Source organism: Gasterosteus aculeatus, chromosome 3, assembly GCF_964276395.1.
Source record: "Gasterosteus aculeatus chromosome 3, fGasAcu3.hap1.1, whole genome shotgun sequence".
Lineage (NCBI taxonomy): Eukaryota > Metazoa > Chordata > Actinopteri > Perciformes > Gasterosteidae > Gasterosteus > Gasterosteus aculeatus.
In genome coordinates this window covers 1,481,836-1,500,508 of record NC_135690.1, presented here as the reverse complement: position 1 = coordinate 1,500,508, position 18,673 = coordinate 1,481,836, and the positions used below count along the sequence as shown (strand labels likewise).

At 44.2% G+C, this 18,673-nt stretch overlaps 2 protein-coding genes across 5 annotated transcripts in view; both read left to right on the top strand.

The window, feature by feature from the left end:
* Positions 1 to 9,007, top strand: part of pbx1a (pre-B-cell leukemia homeobox 1a) — a 40,526-nt gene extending 31,519 nt beyond the window's left edge. For 2 of the 4 annotated variants that reach the window (XM_040170715.2, XM_040170713.2), the window contains 6 exons: positions 1,197 to 1,387; positions 1,710 to 1,845; positions 2,233 to 2,392; positions 3,242 to 3,354; positions 4,598 to 4,687; positions 7,140 to 9,007. In XM_040170715.2, coding sequence (XP_040026649.1) covers positions 1,197 to 1,387; positions 1,710 to 1,845; positions 2,233 to 2,392; positions 3,242 to 3,354; positions 4,598 to 4,687; positions 7,140 to 7,232 — 783 coding nt within the window. In that variant the 3' untranslated portion in view covers positions 7,233 to 9,007. The remainder of the gene's footprint in view (positions 1 to 1,196; positions 1,388 to 1,709; positions 1,846 to 2,232; positions 2,393 to 3,241; positions 3,355 to 4,597; positions 4,688 to 7,139) is intronic. The other 2 variants (XM_040170717.2, XM_040170716.2) reach the window with 1 other exon arrangement.
* A 2,706-nt stretch (positions 9,008 to 11,713) lies between these two features.
* Positions 11,714 to 17,849, top strand: prtfdc1b (phosphoribosyl transferase domain containing 1b). The gene is made up of 9 exons (XM_040172146.2): positions 11,714 to 11,961; positions 12,128 to 12,234; positions 13,271 to 13,454; positions 13,589 to 13,654; positions 15,259 to 15,276; positions 16,315 to 16,397; positions 16,625 to 16,671; positions 16,803 to 16,879; positions 16,987 to 17,849. The coding sequence occupies exons 1-9, from the start codon at positions 11,914 to 11,916 to the stop codon at positions 17,032 to 17,034; spliced, it is 678 nt and encodes a 225-aa protein (XP_040028080.2). The 5' UTR covers positions 11,714 to 11,913; the 3' UTR covers positions 17,035 to 17,849.
* The last annotated feature ends 824 nt before the right edge of the window (positions 17,850 to 18,673 follow it).

Here is an 18,673-nt window from a genome sequence, read left to right as displayed (position 1 = left end):
GACATGCAAAAATATGTGGCTTGACATAATTCAATTGCAAACGTGTTTACTGTCTTCTTGGAGGAGACGGAAGATGTAGTGGTGATACTCTCACTGCAGAGAGGAGCAGGCAAAAAGAACATGTCCTGTTCTATGGTAACAAAATAAAACGGATAAATGCAGGAAAAAAGAGAGACATTGATACTTTGTATTGATCCTCTGTTTTTTTTATGGAGTTGACATGTTCCCCCTGAAGGTCCTTTGTTTCCTCAATTGAAGACTCTAAATTCCCCTGAGTTAAGAGAATGAGAGTGATTAGTCTTTGTCCAATGCACGCTGGAGGAACTTCTGTCTGTGACCCTAAATAGGAATACTTTGGCACAAAGGACGGGGGACCATTACCCAGAGAATTCTTAACGAAGTATAATGCACTAGAAATCAGCTGACGACACGCCGCGCTTTCAGAGACGCTATCTGCAGCAGGCGAGCAGCCATTACGTCGGTCACACGCCAGCTCTTTTGCAAAGACTGTAACGTCTTGTCATTCCCTCAGAAGTCAAAGCGTTTGTCAAATCTTCTCCGAGGACGGCTGGTCGTCGCTTACTGTCACAGTCGATACACACCTGAGCATTTTTGTGTCACCGTGCCGCGTACGCCTGGCGGCGGCGCGTATGAGTGAGTAGTGCCTGGCGCGTGTGCGCGCGAGCAGAACGGCTGCTCGGTGCATCACTTTGACTGACGTAACCCCGGTGTTGACAAGCAACAGACACCTTGACTCTGAACGCCGTCATATCCAGTGACGGATTCAGACAGAGACAGAACAAGGTGGACTGAACGACGGAGTAAAAAGAGAGAGGCAGACAGTTTAAACCTCTTGAACGTTAACGGGACTGAAAGCAGGCTGTCATCTTAGATTTCTCTTCACATGTCACATTTTCTCTTCCATTGAAGAAAAGTCTTTTTAGTGTTCAGAGCCCCCACTGAACGACTCCACTGCTCCATTTGCTGGGCGTGAAACAGCGCGCGGTGTGGGCTGCTTTAATCTAGACTACTTTTATTACCTCCAGCGCCCGTTATACTGTCAGAACTACTTCCACGCGGCCAGAGGCCCGCCAGCGAAGGCGCCGAATCCAATTTCACCCTTTTGTTCTGTGTGAAGGCGTTGAGCCTCCATGATAGTTCCTCTTTTTATGAATCCTGTCTGTCTGTGCATCCAGGCGTGCAATGAGTTCACCACCCATGTGATGAACCTGCTGAGGGAGCAGTCTCGCACCCGACCCATCTCGCCCAAAGAGATCGAGCGCATGGTCAGCATCATCCACCGCAAGTTCAGCTCCATCCAGATGCAGCTGAAACAGAGCACCTGCGAGGCCGTCATGATCCTGCGCTCGCGCTTCCTCGATGCCAGGTGTGTGTGTGTGTGTGTGTGTGTGTGTGTGTGCAACACTGACATGACTGACCTTTACTGCTCCGATGGGCTTTTTATTTTCAGAAATATCTATTTATTTGGGTTAATATTGGCCCAGGTGGATTCTATTGTGTGTTTAGCTGGATTTTCACGTTAGTCACGTTCAAATAAATGCATTTGAGGAGCTTTTAATTACCGTTCTTTAGTGTTGCAACGCTGTTTATATTTAACTATCCTGATTTAAATGGAGAGTGATTGGTTTAACACGTTTCTTTTTTAAATAAATCTCTATTTTGTCCGTCCCCCATTTTTTATCTTCCAGGCGAAAGAGGAGGAACTTCAACAAACAGGCGACCGAGATCCTAAACGAGTACTTTTACTCCCACCTCAGTAACCCCTATCCCAGCGAGGAGGCCAAAGAAGAGCTGGCTAAGAAATGCAGCATCACAGTGTCGCAGGTAACAACAAAGGAACCAAGCAATCTGCTGTGCTGTGGTTTGGTCAAAAATAATCCAAATCAGTGGCAGTTTGATCCCTCACACCGGGCCTTGCAGGGTATAAGATTAGACTTTTATTGGCGTCAATAGTGCAGGATTCTGTAGTTTGGGTTCTTTCCAAGTAGCATTTCCAAAAACGCATTTCTGTGTTGATGTATTACTGCTGCTAGCACAATTCCATGTGGAGACCAAGAATGTCATAGCAGCCTAGACTGCTAAGGAAATGAAAATCCATCAACACTGCACATTTGAATGCTACCAAACGTATTCCTTTGGTTCCTTTCGTGTCCGCTTGAATTTTGTTGCAACCCGACAACTGCATCAACTGTGTCAACGCCTGTTTGGCAGGTATCAAACTGGTTTGGCAACAAGAGAATCCGGTACAAGAAAAACATCGGCAAGTTCCAGGAGGAAGCCAACATGTACGCGGCGAGGACCGCGGTCAGCGCCACCAGCGTGTCCGCTCACGGCAGCCAGGCCAACTCCCCGTCCACCCCCAATTCAGCAGGTGAGCCCAGCCGATGGAAGTAACCCTCACAGATAACACGTAGACCCGTCCCGCCAAAAGGTTTCCACTCTGTGGTGCTTTTTTTTCTATCAGAAGGCCCTTTTTTTCTCTTTAACTAACTCAGTAATACGATGCAGATTTTTCTTTTGCTCTTCTTCTCCCAGTATTTGTCTTTGTCGCAGCCTTTGTCGTCTCTCCCCCCTCCCCCCTCTCCCCCCCGCCCTCCCATCTCTGTTATTGACCTCTCGCTCTTGTGGACGTTAATTTTTCCTGCCTCTTGTCCGGTTGACCCTGTGCATGCCATTAAGCTGCTGGGAGGGCAAGCGGAGTCCTTTGTCATATAGAGGCTTTGCGAGTGTATTGGATTATGACCGGGTGTTGAAATCAGGTTACGAGATGGTCTCTTTACATCTGGGTAGCTGGGCTCCATTAAAGGACCAAGGCGATTCTTTGGGTCTTCCTGCGGATCAATTGTTACTTCCTTAATGAAACACTATCAGCACAGACATTTAACAACAATATAATCCATGTGGCCGGTTTTAACTGGACTTAAACAGGTTTTTGATGATTATCTGTCTCATGGTTCTTGCCGGCTGATTTTTCCCTCTGAATTATGGCTCAGTGATGCATGTTTTGTAAAAAAAAAAAAAGCCTTTTCTTTTCATGACGCGTGCAGGCATCAACTAACCCGCTTAATAATACTAACCCTCTTTTGCTCATGCACGATCATTTGAACTCCTTTTTCTGTTCCTCTCCTCTTTCTTGGTACCTCTTCCTCTCTCTTGCCTCTTCTTTGTCTTCCTCTCTGGCTCCCTTCCTTCCTTCCTCTCTGCCTCTTTGTATTCTCAGGTTCCGCCGGCTCTTTTAACATGTCAAACTCCGGAGACTTGTTCATGAGTGTGCAGTCCCTCAATGGGGACTCGTACCAAGGGGGGCAGGTTGGGGCCAACATACAATCCCAGGTAGGCGCCTCTCCAAGCTCAGTGAACGAAAGCCGACACACCGTCGGCATGGCCTGTGATACGGCGCAGCCACTGTCCAGTCCGGGAGTGCAGACGCCCGGGATAACTTGACCTACACAGTGAGGCAAAGGTTACACGTAGCCCGAGGCTTTTACTCTTTAACGCCGAAGCCATTGTCGACCCCAGCGGTTGAGTAGACGACTGCAGACAGTTCTGGAAACGGTGCAACACTCATCAGCCTCCTGACAAGAGTTCACATAGCCACTGGTGCACCGCCGCTCCCTGACCTTGCCCCAGTGGACAGTGGTGACCAGCAAAGTGTTCCTGCGTGTTACAGCTCTCACCACAGATTAAGGAATCACCACCCATGGTGATATTCAGATTTGGTTTCGGAGCTTTTGGCGTCATTTCGGCTGTCCCTCCACCCCCCCCACCCTTGCCCCCCTTTTCCATTCAGATCAGCTCTGCTGAAGTGCTTTAGGTCCTTCATGAATATGCAGAAGGACAACCCTCACACGAGGTGGAGAGTCTTCGGGGTTGGCCGTTAATTATTGAAACTCATGTAACTTTAAGGGGGATTATGTTTCTGGGGATGTCAGAACGGCCTCGGCTCTCGGCGGCTGTGCAATTAAAAGTGAGCGGGCGGCACACGGCGCGACTTTGAGTAAAATTGGCCCGCCGAGTGGAGAACTCTTACTTGTTGTGAGTTCCATATGGCAGGTGTGTTCCCATGCATAACCTGACGGGCTGCTCTGCCAGGAGCTACGAAGCAGCTTCCAGTTAATCTGTGAAGAACACAAAATTGCAATCAAACTTTTTAAACAAAATAATGTTCGATGTGACCTCAGCTGCACCGTGCTGTATTTGTATTCGGAGACACTCATTGCAAAATGTCTGTTTGTCTGCAAATACACGGAATAATCTTGTAAGTAGTGGTCAGCTACAAGTTAAAGGACGAGTTGCAAAGTCTGTTTAATGTCTGATTTTGACATGTTGTTTTACCACAACTACAAAGGCATTCATAAGGACTTCTGGTCTATTTCCTCGTGTTTTGTCCATTTGCAGCGTCTGTTATCAAGCCCGTAACGGCAGTGAAATCCTCCTGATTCACTGTTTGTAACCTTTTCCTGTTCCTGCTACCCTTTTACTATCAGACTGACCTTTCCTTGTGTGCACGGCTGTCTTTGTTATCCACAGCTTTTGTCTGACCAGGCCTTTTGTTTGTGTGTCCCCGTTGTTCCAGGTGGATACCCTTCGCCATGTTATCAGCCAGACCGGAGGATACAGTGACAGCCTCGCAGCCAGCCAGATGTACAGTCCACAGGGCATCAACGTAAGACCTGTAAACAACCCCCTTCTCCTCTCCTACCTCCTCAGCGCTGTGTCGCCCAGGCGGTGGTTCAGAACGTGTACACCGCGTAATGCTGTGGGTGACGCTAGGACGCCACTTGGCAGTAGAGTCTACCGGAGCTGGGCTGTTGTCCAGCACAGTTGACCCCCCCCCCCCCTGCTCCCGTCGTGCCCTATATGTGGCAGGCAATGAGAGAGCGACCAGGCCGAGGAGCGGGACGAGCTCCTCGGCCTGTCGGAGGGTATTAGCGTTAGTCAGACACCTGCAGTAACAAGGACACAGGTGGCGTCCTCCCTCTCCATGCTACTCTCAAATTGGCACCATAGGACAAGTCATACCCCCCCCCCATTCCTCCTCCACCCCAGAAAAGGTTCCAGGTTGCTAATTCTTAAAATAACTCTTTAACCAGCCTGTCACAGGGGCCGGGGCTGTTTCCTAGGTCTCCATGCTGGGCGCCGGCCGGGGCGGGACAGGCAACACTGCAGGCAGTGTGGTCAGCATGTAGATCCATAGCGACAGGCTGCACGGGGGGGGAACAGAATCAATACGACAGTCACGGGGACAGAAAGAGCGGGGCTTTGGGCTAACAGTCCAAGCGCATTGGTCAGATCATCCATCCACAGGAACAGCAGCACTGACAGCCGAGCCGGCAACACCCCTCGCGCTAAAATAAGAGCGTGGTGCGTGAGGCCAGTCGCGGCGTACGACGGGCTCAACGTGAAATGGGAGAAAAAAGTGCAAAACCAGAACTAACCTCCAAACTAGTGTTTGCAGCAAGTTGGACTCGGCAATAGATAAATAGCCGGGGAACTTTTAAAAAACGAGAGATTGTTATACCAGAAATCAAAAAACATACCACTCTTCTAACCATCTGGGTATAAATATTAAGTTTACTTCATGATACAAAACTAGGAATTACACCTTTTTCTTTTTCAAGTTCAACAAAGAATTATTCTAAACCCCAAATAAAAAGCGTATTATCAGTTTTATTGTGAAATATAATAGATTTATACTTTTGTATTTTTGACTCAAAGCAAAGTAACGGCTGTTCATTTTTGAGAGAAAGGGATGTTTAGCGCTTTGACTCCTCGTGAGATGAGGTTTTGACAGCCAGAAGTCAAACCAACTGATGAGTCAAGGTTCTATATATATATATATATATATATATATATATATACATATATATATATATATATATATATATATATATATATATATATATATATAGTCATAGGGCATACTATAAAAATCAGAAATGAAGCACCATGAGAAATAAAGAAATATCATCAGTGATGAATTCGAACAAAAGAAAAAGTAGCATTTATGGTTCAGACTGATTGTGACGGTTTATTTCTTTGGCTGTCAAACGGGCCAAATGAAAACAATAAAAACAATTATAGTTGTGATGATGATACAATTCTGTAATAGTTATTTCATAAGAAATACACTGTTTCAGTAAAGCCTGTGAATTAAGTGTTTATTTATCCCAGATGACATTTTCTTTCTACCTAAGATGCACCACTGACTGAACCTGTGCACCTCTCCTTCTTTATCCTTGAACAGCAATTACACCCCTCAAATTGCTGGTGGGTGTCGCTTCTCTCGGAGACAGGAAATGTTGTTTTTTTCTCATTCTTTCTTTTTTCACCCTCTTGCTTCTGAATAAGATGACAGGCAGGCTTTTCACCAAATAACAGGGTTTGAAAATAAGAGGCTGCCAAAGCACGTCCACCATTCTCACTAATAGCGTGGAAAATGCAATTAATGTCCTTAATGGTCTTCAGTCGACCTTTTATCATCATTTGAGAAGGCCTCCGTTTATAACGAGCTATCTTTTTTTTACTGTGATAATTTATTCTTTTTATCAACCATCTCAGGGGTGTATTCTGAGATATATGAAAGGTCTGCGTATTCTGTTTCATCTCTTCTGTTTATCTCACATTATGTCAGCCGACGAGGGGAAGTGGCAGGGTGATATTTCAAATGAAGAGTCTCTTAAAACAGTATTTGTCCATTTTTCAGACTGTAAAGTAGTCAGTAATAGCCGACTAAATATACCGACTCAATTCAATTCATCCTATTTTTCTAAAGCCCAAAATCACAAATTTGCCCCAGAGGGCTTTACAATGTGAACACATGTGACATCCTCTGCTCCGAAACCCTCACAGCAGCACAGGAAAAACTCACCCTAACCCTTCAACGGGCAGAGGAGCAGATGCAGTACAGAATAAAGAAAGTAAAGAACGTGCAAGAACATACAACACGCTCAATGTATATGACGCCGTACGAAGTTGTCTCCTACATACTGAGACGCGTTGGGCTTCGTCCACACGGGAGCCATTCTTTTGTTTCGGTTTGATCCTTTTTAATGCCGATGCCGTACCACACGCAGTGTCACAATGGAGCTGACTTTTCCCCCGTCTTCTCCCAACAGACAAACGGCGGCTGGCAAGATGCTCCGACTCCTTCGTCGGTGACATCGCCCACAGAAGGACCCGGAAGCGTTCATTCGGATACTTCCAACTGAATACATCCGTCTCTCCATCGCATCCACAAAAACCCCACGGACTGACCTTGCTATTTACAGTGTTAAACAAAGGGATTCAATGCACCACAGTTTGAAGAGGTACTTTGAATTCCCAACCAGAAAAAAAAAAAAACACGTAATATTTCCTCTGCTTATGACGTTGGACATTTGGGATACAGTTAAAATCCAAACAATATCAATGGAGACGTTTGTACAGATTTCACATTATATTCAGGGGGCTGGGGTTACTTATTCACTCGTAATGTTTTCACTCATAATGATGAAATGATATGATAAAGTAAATGAATCAAATCATTGGTTTTAGGTGAAAATATGTCATTCTACCTCTCAGCCACTAAAAAAAGTAGAAAAAATATGTCAGTGACCATTATTTGTTTTGTAAAAATGAAACTTTTGTCTTTGCAAGGAAGAGGCGCATCTTCTTACTTACATTTTGTTGTCTCTCACCCGTTCCATGGTACGCCGTTTAGACCTAAATATTGCTCAGTTGTTTACAATGTGTGCTTGTCCATCTTCCCCCTCTGTCTCCGACGAGTCAAAACTGAGTCCTGTCAGGAGATTTTACCTCTAAGGTAACCCTGTGAAGTATGTTATCTGTAAAACAATAAATAAATACTTGTCATCAAATCGGACAAGCTGGACATCATTCATTAAGATGGAGGATAAACAACTTAAAAGCTATATTTTTTTAGGCCTGGCTGTGGTTCTGCAGCATGTTGGTACAGTTACAGTGGCAGAATTCCTGCAGGATTCACTGACGCAGTGAGAGAAGAAAACAGGAATTTTGCTGGACGCCGGACAATGAGAAAACTTTCTTTAATCCACTTGAATGCTTCATGATATTTCCCAATATTTTCCATCACCACAGAAGAAAAGTTTGTGCCGATGGCAAAATGCTGATTCATCCAAAACAAGCGAAAAAGAAGTCATCATGTAGTCGTCATTTAAATGACCGTGTTCTGTCATTCAGCTCTGGTGCTACAATCAAATGAGTGACACTGTCCCATCAAATGAAATACGAGAAGAAATATCACTTTCTACGGAAGGGAAAGTTTGTCAAGAGCGTCTGTAACCGAGTTTGTTTTTCAGTACATGAACCACAATCCACTTAAACAGGGAAGTCATTATGTTAATGGAGTTTTATGGTGGATGCTTTCTCCTCAACCTGCAGCACAGATGCAGAAATGCTTCACAACGTAGCCGCTGATCATCGTCAGGAAACAAGCATCTGGATGCACCTGAACTGCTGCTCGGCTCGAACAAGTGTAAAGATAATGCTTTATGTTCCCCATTTTAATGAATGATATCCTCTTCTGGTCGTTTAAATAAGTATTAAACAATAGCATTCTGCTGGTACTGCTTTAGCAACCCTAGAATTGACCACATAAAAAATGTAAACATTTGATTTCATGCTTGTCTCCGTGCTTTTATACTGATTTTTTCTTTCAGTATAAAACATTTCTGAACATTGTAAATGTTTCCCATCAAGCACTAAAGAAGGGACAAATCTGATAATGTGTTTTCTGAGCAGTCTAACATTGTTTATAGACACTTTTTTATGTTGTGTGGCTTCTTTGTATTTGCTTTTGTTTTTTATGGTATGCTTAATGTAGGCTACTAACTCTTTTTTTTTTTGCTCACCCACTCCGGTGGATCGGCTCATGAACTTTGCCAGATGTGTTTATGTGCACCGTTGTGCTTGACTTGCTTTGTTGGAAAAGGTTTTCAACACATTAAAAATGATATGTAATACAGAAGGTTTTTTATTGTTGAGTTTACAAGAGAGGAAACGCTTATTTCCTTTTGCTCGGCGTCACTCTGGGCATCTTATGGTGATCACAGTCCCTGGATTGATAAATCAAGTTGTTGTTGTTGTTGTTGTTGTTGTGGATCACGGTTTAGATCTTGCCAGTAGACATCAACCCCTTTATGCCTCTGTGTGCTCCTTGACTTCAGTAACGGCTGCTTCCCTACATGCTGGTGCACATGCACAACACAAACATACGCCCACTAAACGAAATCCAGGTTGATGTAACACAGCGGAGAAAAAGAAAGAAAGGATTTAAACGTCTTCTATTCTCACCTGACAATTGAATCTGTTCAATCTGTTTTAAAGCGATGTCTGCACCAGTGCGCGGCCGCCGCTTGTTCTAACTAACCCAAAAGGCTGGTGTCATGGTGTGTTTGTGCAAACGTCAACACGTCCCCTGAAATTAGCAAATATGACTTTGTTGCCCTGTCTTTGGGACAATTTAATTTGAATCTTCTGTAAATATATATATGTATATAAACTAGTATATATATATATATATATATATATATATATATATATATATATATATATATATATATATATAAACTAGTCACAAATATGTTGCGGTTACCTTATTATTATTTTTTAAACAGCTCGACACAGTTTAAATTCTGAGCAAATACCGGCTACACAACCCTGAATGTTGTGTTTGTCACACTCAGTGCAACAACGCGGCTCACTGATGTGCGAGCTGGTTTTGACAGCAATAGAGGTCCATCGCACAGAGGAATACACAAGAAGGAAATGTCCAATATATTTTGTATAGATTTAGGTCACCTTACCGTTTTTGTCATATTCCCGAATCGGAAGGAAGAGAACAGTCACATCCTTGAAAGATCCTCCACTCAAATTCCAGAAACAACACCGCTGACACTATCCGGCCGGACAGTTGTATGTCTGACAGAATTACTTTCATAGCAACTGAATATTCATAATTGGCCAAACAACAGGGGGGCGACCGGGCGAGGGGAGCAGTTGCCTGTAAAGTCTGTGGACGCTCACAGGCCTTGACTGCTGAGCGAGTGTGAAATGGCGAGGCCCGACTGCCCCGCTGCGCCTGGAGGGCGACGCAGTAGCAGCCGGGCCGCTCGCGCCCAACGGAGGCATCAAAAACAAATGTGACAAGACTTCATCCAGAAACATCTTCCGGCCTTCTCTTCATCAGCGCGATTATCACAACATCGAGCCGCCCGCGTCGGCACCTTAAACTCAAACTGTGAAATAAGTTGTAATTGAAAACTGTTCTTTGTCTTTTTTTTTGGTGGGGGGGATTTTGCCACGCAAGTGTGTGTTTGAGCACCTCCTCGTTCCTCCGGGGGGGTGACACAGTGCACGCTGACTGAAATCTAACGCTGCCGTTGACATCTGCCTCCCCAGCTGTCGTTGTGCCACTGCTTATAATTACAGCTGCCGTAGAAGACTGCTGGTGGAGGGTTCAGACACCTTGTCCCCCCCTCAACGGAGCCCAGCAGACTGGTCTAATGTGCAGTGACAACACGGCCCCCACAGCTGCTGCTAATGCTGCTAATGCTAATGCTGCTGCAGCTGCTGGACTCACTGACCACATGGGCGGTTCGTCCTACACGGACTCATTTACACAATATGACGCAGACACAGATTCCACTCTGCACAGGGCACGGCGTGCAGCACGTGCACCTCTTAATTTGCAGACTGTCGGCTCTTTTTTTTCGGTCTTGCATCGGCAGACGGGATGAGACGGGGTTTGAGAACGATGGATTGAATGCACATAAACGTGTGGGAGTATGATGTGAGCAGGACAAAAGCAGTGGACAAACCGGCCAGAAGGTTGTGGCCATTCCCACTAGAGGGCAATATTAACGTGTTTCTTCAAAAACACCCACAAGTTGAAGGTGTAATTCCAATAAAGTGGAAAGCTAACAAGTAATTATTTCCTGGTAGGAATTTAGTGATTGGTTTGATTGTCAAACGTCTTTTCTTATGCTTGTGCAACTCCAAAAACAGTGTAGATGCCAGCTGAAGATGAAGACATCTGAAACATGGAAGCTTCTAGAACACAATATATTTCTATAGATTAAATAGCTCAATTGTAGGCAAGAAGGTAACATGAGCATCAACAGAATATTACAAAAATACTGTTTTTATTGTTAATTAATATTGTCATTATTAATCATTGACTTAATGGTGGGAGGTATACTCTGGTCTTAAGTAAAAGAAGAAGAACTGTAGAAATATTCTGTTACCACTAAAGGTAAAAAATTATTAGCATCAATATGCTAATAATACAGTATGCACAATGGCTAATTTAAGATTAATATATGTTATTACTTTATAATATCACATTAATGTTGCTACTGGTAACAAACCTTTTTTAACTATTTTATTCTGAGCAGCTTGAAATATCAATACATTAATAAGTCTCACCTTTAGCCAAAATAATACATCCGTTTTTATTCGTTGATTAAATGTTAAATAGTTAATCTGTAAAGTAACTAGTAAGGGAAGCTGCCAAATGAAGGCAGAAGAGTAAAAAGGACTTTGTTGCAAAGAAATTTAAATTAGCAGACCATTTAAATATCCCAGTAAACTACGAGTTGCCATCAAGTATTCTTTATGTTGTACTATTACTTTGATTACAAAGTAGCAGGACCTCTGCCTGCATCAACCAGTCGAACCAACAGACAGGAGCGTCCTCGCGGTGCGGAGTCAGGTCGCCCCCAGCGGTCACAGCAGCGCACTGCGCCTCGCTGCAGGGAACATTCCTCCGGCCCGACGCTCCTCCTCCTCTCCGCGAGGCGTCCAGCGCCGCTTCCACTCGCACTCACTTTTAAGTGTGTGTGAGTGTGTGTTTGTGTGCAGGAAACCAACATGGCAGAACCCGCCGCCCGACCCGAGGGAACAAGCGGCGGCATTGTGGTAAGAGGGAACCGGGGTGAAGAATAAGTGTTGCACGGGAACAAACGAAAAGCTCGACTCTGTTCATTCACCGCGTGCGTGTAGTTTCTGCAGAGGCGCGTTGTCTGTGTCCTACGACCCTTAAAGAGGCCGCGTGATGTGTGCGTTTACCCCCCCCCCCCCCCAGATTAAAGACGACTGGCCGGGCTACGAGTTGGACCTCTTCAGCTACCCGGCGCACTACTGCGGAGATTTAGACTGCGTCTTCATCCCGCACGGTGTGATCATGGACAGGTACGACAGCCCCCCCCCCTCTCTACACACACACACACACACACACACACACACACACACACACACACACACACACACACACACACACACACACACGCACGCGCACGAATCACCACACCAATGGGCCACTGATGCAGCTCGGGTTTGTGGATTACGGAGGCAAAAGTAACTCCAAAGCAAACAAACTAACCCAAAAGTGTACTTACAAGCACAAGAAATTAATATATTTTTTAAAAGGCACATTATTATATATCAAATAATATTACCGAAATAATAAAACCAACAATACTACTTATGAATACAATAATAAATAATACAATAAAAAGCTCACCATTGTACGGCATTCTGACAACACGTTGCCACCCAATTATTTTAAATGAAGGTAATGCTAGAACATGTAAATACATTTAAATATACAATCATGACACACACGTGTAGATCATTTTTAGTCAGACATTAAAATGAATATGAGAATATTAATGCTTTTTAATAGTGATTAATCACAATATTATAAATATCATAGATAACAGCAGACAAAACTGGTCAGACGTAAATCAAGACCACAAAATGTCTAAAATCACCACCGATTAATCTGCAAACTATCGTTTGTATATAAAAAGGACATTATGAAAAATCCAATATTTATCAAAAGTCCAAATGCATTCGTCTATATATTTAGCATAATGTATGACAAAAAAGCTTAATATCTTCATACTTAATAAGCTTTTGTTGAAGAAATGACAAAATATTTAATCAATAACCAAAATAGTTGTGGTATTTTTTTTCAAATCGATCTTTGCAGTTAAAATCTGAATTATTCACTAGGACTACATTAGTATACAAACAAAATACATAAAGCAATTGTATTATTCTATAGTTCCTTTTACTCATCGCCAGCTGCATTCACGTTCTCGTGTTGTAAAAACATGTAAAAAGTTCTTGAGACTGTGTGCAAACCACAAACAGGAGTGTGAACATCCGCGTGACCTGCACGGGTCATGTGGTCTTCGTTGTGACGTAGTCCCTCCGTCCGCAGGACTGAGCGCCTGGCTCGAAACATCATGGACGACCTCGGGGACCACGACATCGTGGTGCTGTGTGTGCTGAAAGGAGGCTACCGGTTCTGCGTGGACCTGGTGGACCGGATCAAGTCGCTCAGCCGCAACTCCGACCGCTCCATCCCCATGAGGGTCCACTTCATCCGGCTCAAGAGCTACCTGGTGCTAAAGAAAAATCATTTTCATTCGTTTCAAGTTTGATGACGAGCGTTGTGATGGCTGTGGGGAAAACGCTACTCGGCTAACGCACTCCAGCGCAGATCCAGTTGTTATTTCAGTGCTTCTGATTTCCTCAGAATGACCAGTGCACCGAGGATCTTCACATACTCGGAGCCGAGGATTTGTCTTTTCTAGCCGGAAAGGTAAGAGACTCATGCACACTACTGGGAACATTGTCGTCAATAACTCAATGGCGGTGGGTGTTGATAGACCTCAACCTCCAGAGGGCGGCCTTCCCTCTCGTCTCCCCCTTCAACCCGACAATATGCCCCCCCCCCCCCCCCCCCCCCCCCGTAAGACGGCGGTTTCTGACGAGCCCGCCGCTGGTCTGATACCACTTTTCCATCGTGATAACACAAAGGCGTCCTTTGTGCCGAGAGGAAGATGCACTCGTTGTCCCGCCTCGTCAGGAGGCCGGCGGAGGTCGAGTCGTTAAAGACTCACTCTTCCTCTGCTTGTTATCACGTAATCAAAGCGAGTGCATTCCGGCCGGGAGGATCCGTGGGCCTGTGTGATTTACGTGCCGAGTGCAAACTCGCCCCCCCGAACTAAAGTGGTATTTCCAAGCCTGCGTGTGGTTCACATGTGAATTCAGAAACCGACACCTTTTAATGCAAAAAGAGATCTTTTCCCAAACGTTTTGAATTTGTTTTCTTGTCAAATGCTGTCAGTTCAACCTCTTCAACACGTGCACACTATGGGGGGGGGTAAAAAAACGGCATTTCCTCTGTAAAATCAGCTGATCGGAACACTCGCCGTCACCCGCCTCTTAGCTGAGCGCACAATCTGACACGCTAATACACTGTAGCCAGGCGTGGCGTGAATGCCTGCACCATGAATAGGAGATGAAGTAGCACGCTTGAGTCATTGGCTGCTGCTTTGCTCAGTATTTTACGCGTGCTTGTGAGATCCCGGAGCTCTCTGTGATGTGTGGCTGAATTTGGTCGCCGGCTTTTTAACACATGTGTATTTATATATATACAATATAATAAGATAGAAATATTAAATTATTTAATTTAATAATTTAATATTTCTATCTTATTATATTGGATATAATGTGTACCTATTTATTCTATTTTCTTCCCTGTACATGCTGCTGTGATACCAAAATGTCCCTCATGAGGGATCATTAAAGTATCTATCAATCTATCTACAGCGCTGCCGCGCTGGAAGAAGTGAGCCAACTGCGTAAGAAAGATACGGTATTACTCGGTGTGCGTTACGCCTTTGCCTCCCCACGGGGCGTCGGACCGCCGCGTCCCTTCGATCACGCAGCCCGTCCCTTTGTCTCTCTCCGGGGAGTCACTGCACTCTTAATGAACGCACAACGAGGCCCGAGACAAAGAGCACGGCCACACGCTCGGCCGGCTCCTTTGTTTGAAAAGTGGATCAAACTGCATGCGCTTACATGCCAGTCAGAGTTGTTCTTATTTATGGGCGAGTTGGACTGTGGCTCTTTAATATAAATAGTGCCCAGTTGTCTCCAGTTGATTAGGCAAACATCTGGAGAATCTCAGCTATTTCAGTGTGACATTCAAAGCGAGGGACTGCGGGGACGGAAGGCTTCGTAAAGTGGAGGAGACGGACGTTGCTCTGCTGCATTCGTCTCCCCGCTGTGCCTCTTTTTTTGAGTTTGTGCGTGCGGTTCAACAGCAGATACAGCGGTTTGCTTTCTGTCTTTAACCAAGAATAATTGTTTTGTCCCCCCCCCCCCCCCCCCCCTTCTCCCCCCAACATGCTGCATAAGAACGTACTGATTGTGGAGGTGAGTCAGCCCATGTTTCTTTTTCGCTCGGGCCAATTATTCGTCTCTATCCGGGGTCAAGAGAAGTCGTTTGCATGTTTTATTTTCAACATGAGCAACATTTCTAATTGGCTTACTTCTATTGGTGAATAAGAGCCGCTTCTCCCACAGCGGCCACAAACTTTCTCTTGTATTGAGTGAAGTGAACGAGGGAAGGAATGACATTCCTGACAGTCTGTGGTCATTTCTCAAACATGTACAGCAGTTTATGTATTAATTGTCTTTAATGAAGCGTTTTTAAATTGATTTTCAGTCCGATTTTTCTTGATATGAACTTTGGTTAACAAGGAAAAACAAATCACCCTTCAGCTCTATCCAGCACGTTGGCATCTTTTATTTGGATTTGCTCCAATTATTTGGATTTATTCCTATCAGCGCTATTTTTTCCCTCAGCAGCTACAACAGTTTGTCTAACAAACTGTACAAAGTTATCATGCAGCAGGTCAGAGCATCGAGCAGCCAAGGAGGAGAGTGAATATTGTGCATTGTTAAACATCTCTGCAGTGGAAAGGATAATAAGTACTTATGACGGTGAGGACAATATGTCTTTTAGTCTTATTTTAGCCTTTTCTAACATGACCATCGGAGAAAAGCTTTTCTTAAAGTTGTTTGGATCTTGGCTGACAGGCCTCTGCTTATATGCTGTCACCAGTGAAACATGTAAGTGTCTTTTCTACACAAAGGTCATGTTGACCTACACTTAGGTGACAAAGCATTCTTACCTCTCCCAGAGGAAAGGTCAAAAAAAGTCATTCTCCTTTTCCAGTGGAAGTTGAGCCATTTCTAAAAAGAATGACAAAAGAACCGTCATGTAATGCGAGTAGTTTATTTACCATGTGTCTTGCGTGCACGGCCCACTTTGCTGCCGCGATCATTGTGGGACTAATAAAGGAATATCTTATCTTGCAGTACGACTAACTTCTTCGTCTCCCCATGTGCTCCAGTGTGACATTAACCTGTTTTCCATCTGCATTTCTCAACCCAACTTTTCCATTGCAGGCCATTGTAGGTACCGGAAAGACAATGGAGACCCTCCTGAAGTATGTTGAAGCCTTCAGCCCCAAATTGATCAAAGTCGCAGGGTAAGTTATTTGTATAAAGAACCAGATACTAAAGCAGCCCGGCTGTCCTGCTTTGTGAATCATTTATTTTCCGGCCTTCCAGTCTAGACCGATAGGAAAAATAGAGATAAAAAAAGATTAGGTGACACGGGTTTCCAGCACCGCTGCTTTATAATATGTAAAACCCGCCCTACGGCACACGCAGGAAGAGCGATTGCGTGATAATGTGTGATTTCATTTCCTCCCAGGTTGCTGGTGAAGCGAGTGCCACATAACGCAGCGTGCCTTCCTGACTGTATGTACCTGACCAACCCTTTTTATGGCTTCGTGACTCACTGCTTCCTTTTCAATGATGTTCCTGATGCAGCTTGATAAGTCAGCGGGTCACGGACATGTTTGCACGTTCCACTTTGTCTCCGATTTCAGATGTGGGCTTTGAGATACCCGATCAGTTTGTGGTCGGATATGCCTTGGACTACAATGAGTACTTCAGAGACCTGACTGTGAGTTAGGAGTCGTTTTTATCTTTCTTTTTTTCTCCAAATGACGTCCTAGTGAAACGTAGCGTCATCAAACGTTATTATTGACTGCCCTCTCTGCTTGTTTTTAGCACATCTGTGTAATCAGCAAAAGTGGGAAGATGAAGTACAAGATCTAAAAGGCCGACTGCGAATGTCATCGAAGCGGAAAGCCTGAACCTTTTTTTTCCCCGAGTCGCTTCTCGCTTCCAGCTGCCGTCGTGACACTCGATCTCCAGCACGCCCCGTTTTGTTACAGCATTCTTTCCAAGAACCGCTTTAACAGACACTGACATTTCACCGGTGAATTTAGAAAAGCCAGTAGATGCTTCACCGACATTTTAGAGCAGACTTTAGTTCTTCATGTTATCAGAAAACGTTTACTGCTGCGGTTTGACTCCAGCACAAATCTGTTTTACTACTTGAATACCACATAAACAACTTGACAATCATGACTTTTTATGAAGGTTTTTTTTTAAGTCTTAAGTCAGAAATGCTAATATTTTCTAATTAAAAGAAGTTGTTTGATTACAAAATTGTTGACTAGAATAACATCTTGTTAACCTGTTCTTTGCCTGGTCGGTGATTCATTATTTTACATTCTCCTCTACTGTTACGGGGCAAACAAAGTAGCTCTTAAACTAAGTGTTCTAACTACCTCGTTTTGTTTGTTCTGCATTCACGTGTAAAAGGACACTTTGGTCATTTCTGCATTTCCTTTTATAATAGAACATACCAGAAGTATGTGTTTTTAACAACTCTGTGTTATCTCACTGCATTCTTTTGTTTATTCACAAAATGCATTTTCAAATATTGATAAAAACATGGTGCGTTTTGGGGTCGGAGAGTCTCTGAGTCATTGTGCTGAATGTGGTGTTTGAATCATGCATTTTTATACAATTGATACAATATTAAAGTGCTGTTGAAGACATTAAAAACAAGTGACTCTTTAAAAGACTCGTTCATTTCTTAAACTCTTAAAAGTCTGTTTGCCCGGTGCATGTTTGTATCTTTATGTTTTAGGACGGGTCAAAGCTGCTTCTTTCATAAAAGGCCTGACGTGTGTTAAATTAGGGAACAAAAAGTTCCATAAAAACAAAAACTTTTTTTCCCTTTGTACTTAGTTAATTGACTCTGATCCTCAAACTCAATTTAGCTGGCAAGAATAAATGACTTGATGACATTACATTATTACCATCCAAGAATTTAGTCTTTAACCGTTTACAGTGGGTGCAAGTGGAGCTCACGTGAACTACGTTTAATAGTTTACTGGCATTATTAACAGGAAAATAAATCCTCCTGACATTGATGTAGAAATTACCGAGACTTTATCCAACGTATGGCTGCTGAAGGCAGGACAGCTTTGTGAAAGTCTAACAAAAGCTGCTGGACCCAAGAACAGGTGGTCCCGTATGAGGAATAATAGGATCCTCAAAATGTGAGCATTTCTCTTTTGGGGGGGCAGTAGATGCACAATCTGGTGAAAACGTGTGTTGCGTTTGAGTGTTGGTGGTGCCAGCTCAGCTCGACCTCACTTTGAACCTCGCACAGCCTTTGGTTGCTCATATCAAACCAAATGTGAGGAGCCAGACTTGTGGACTCGTGGACCCGAGAGCGCGGCCGTGTTTCTGGGACCCGCGCAGGCGGTTCCCCGTCTGCTCCCGACTCGCTGAAGCGGCTTCTACTTTTTTTGTCCTCCCTTTTTTTTTCTTTTACGAACGCCGCTTGCTTTTTGTAAGCTCGCACCCGATTGGTCCGCTCAAACACAACGCCGCTTGT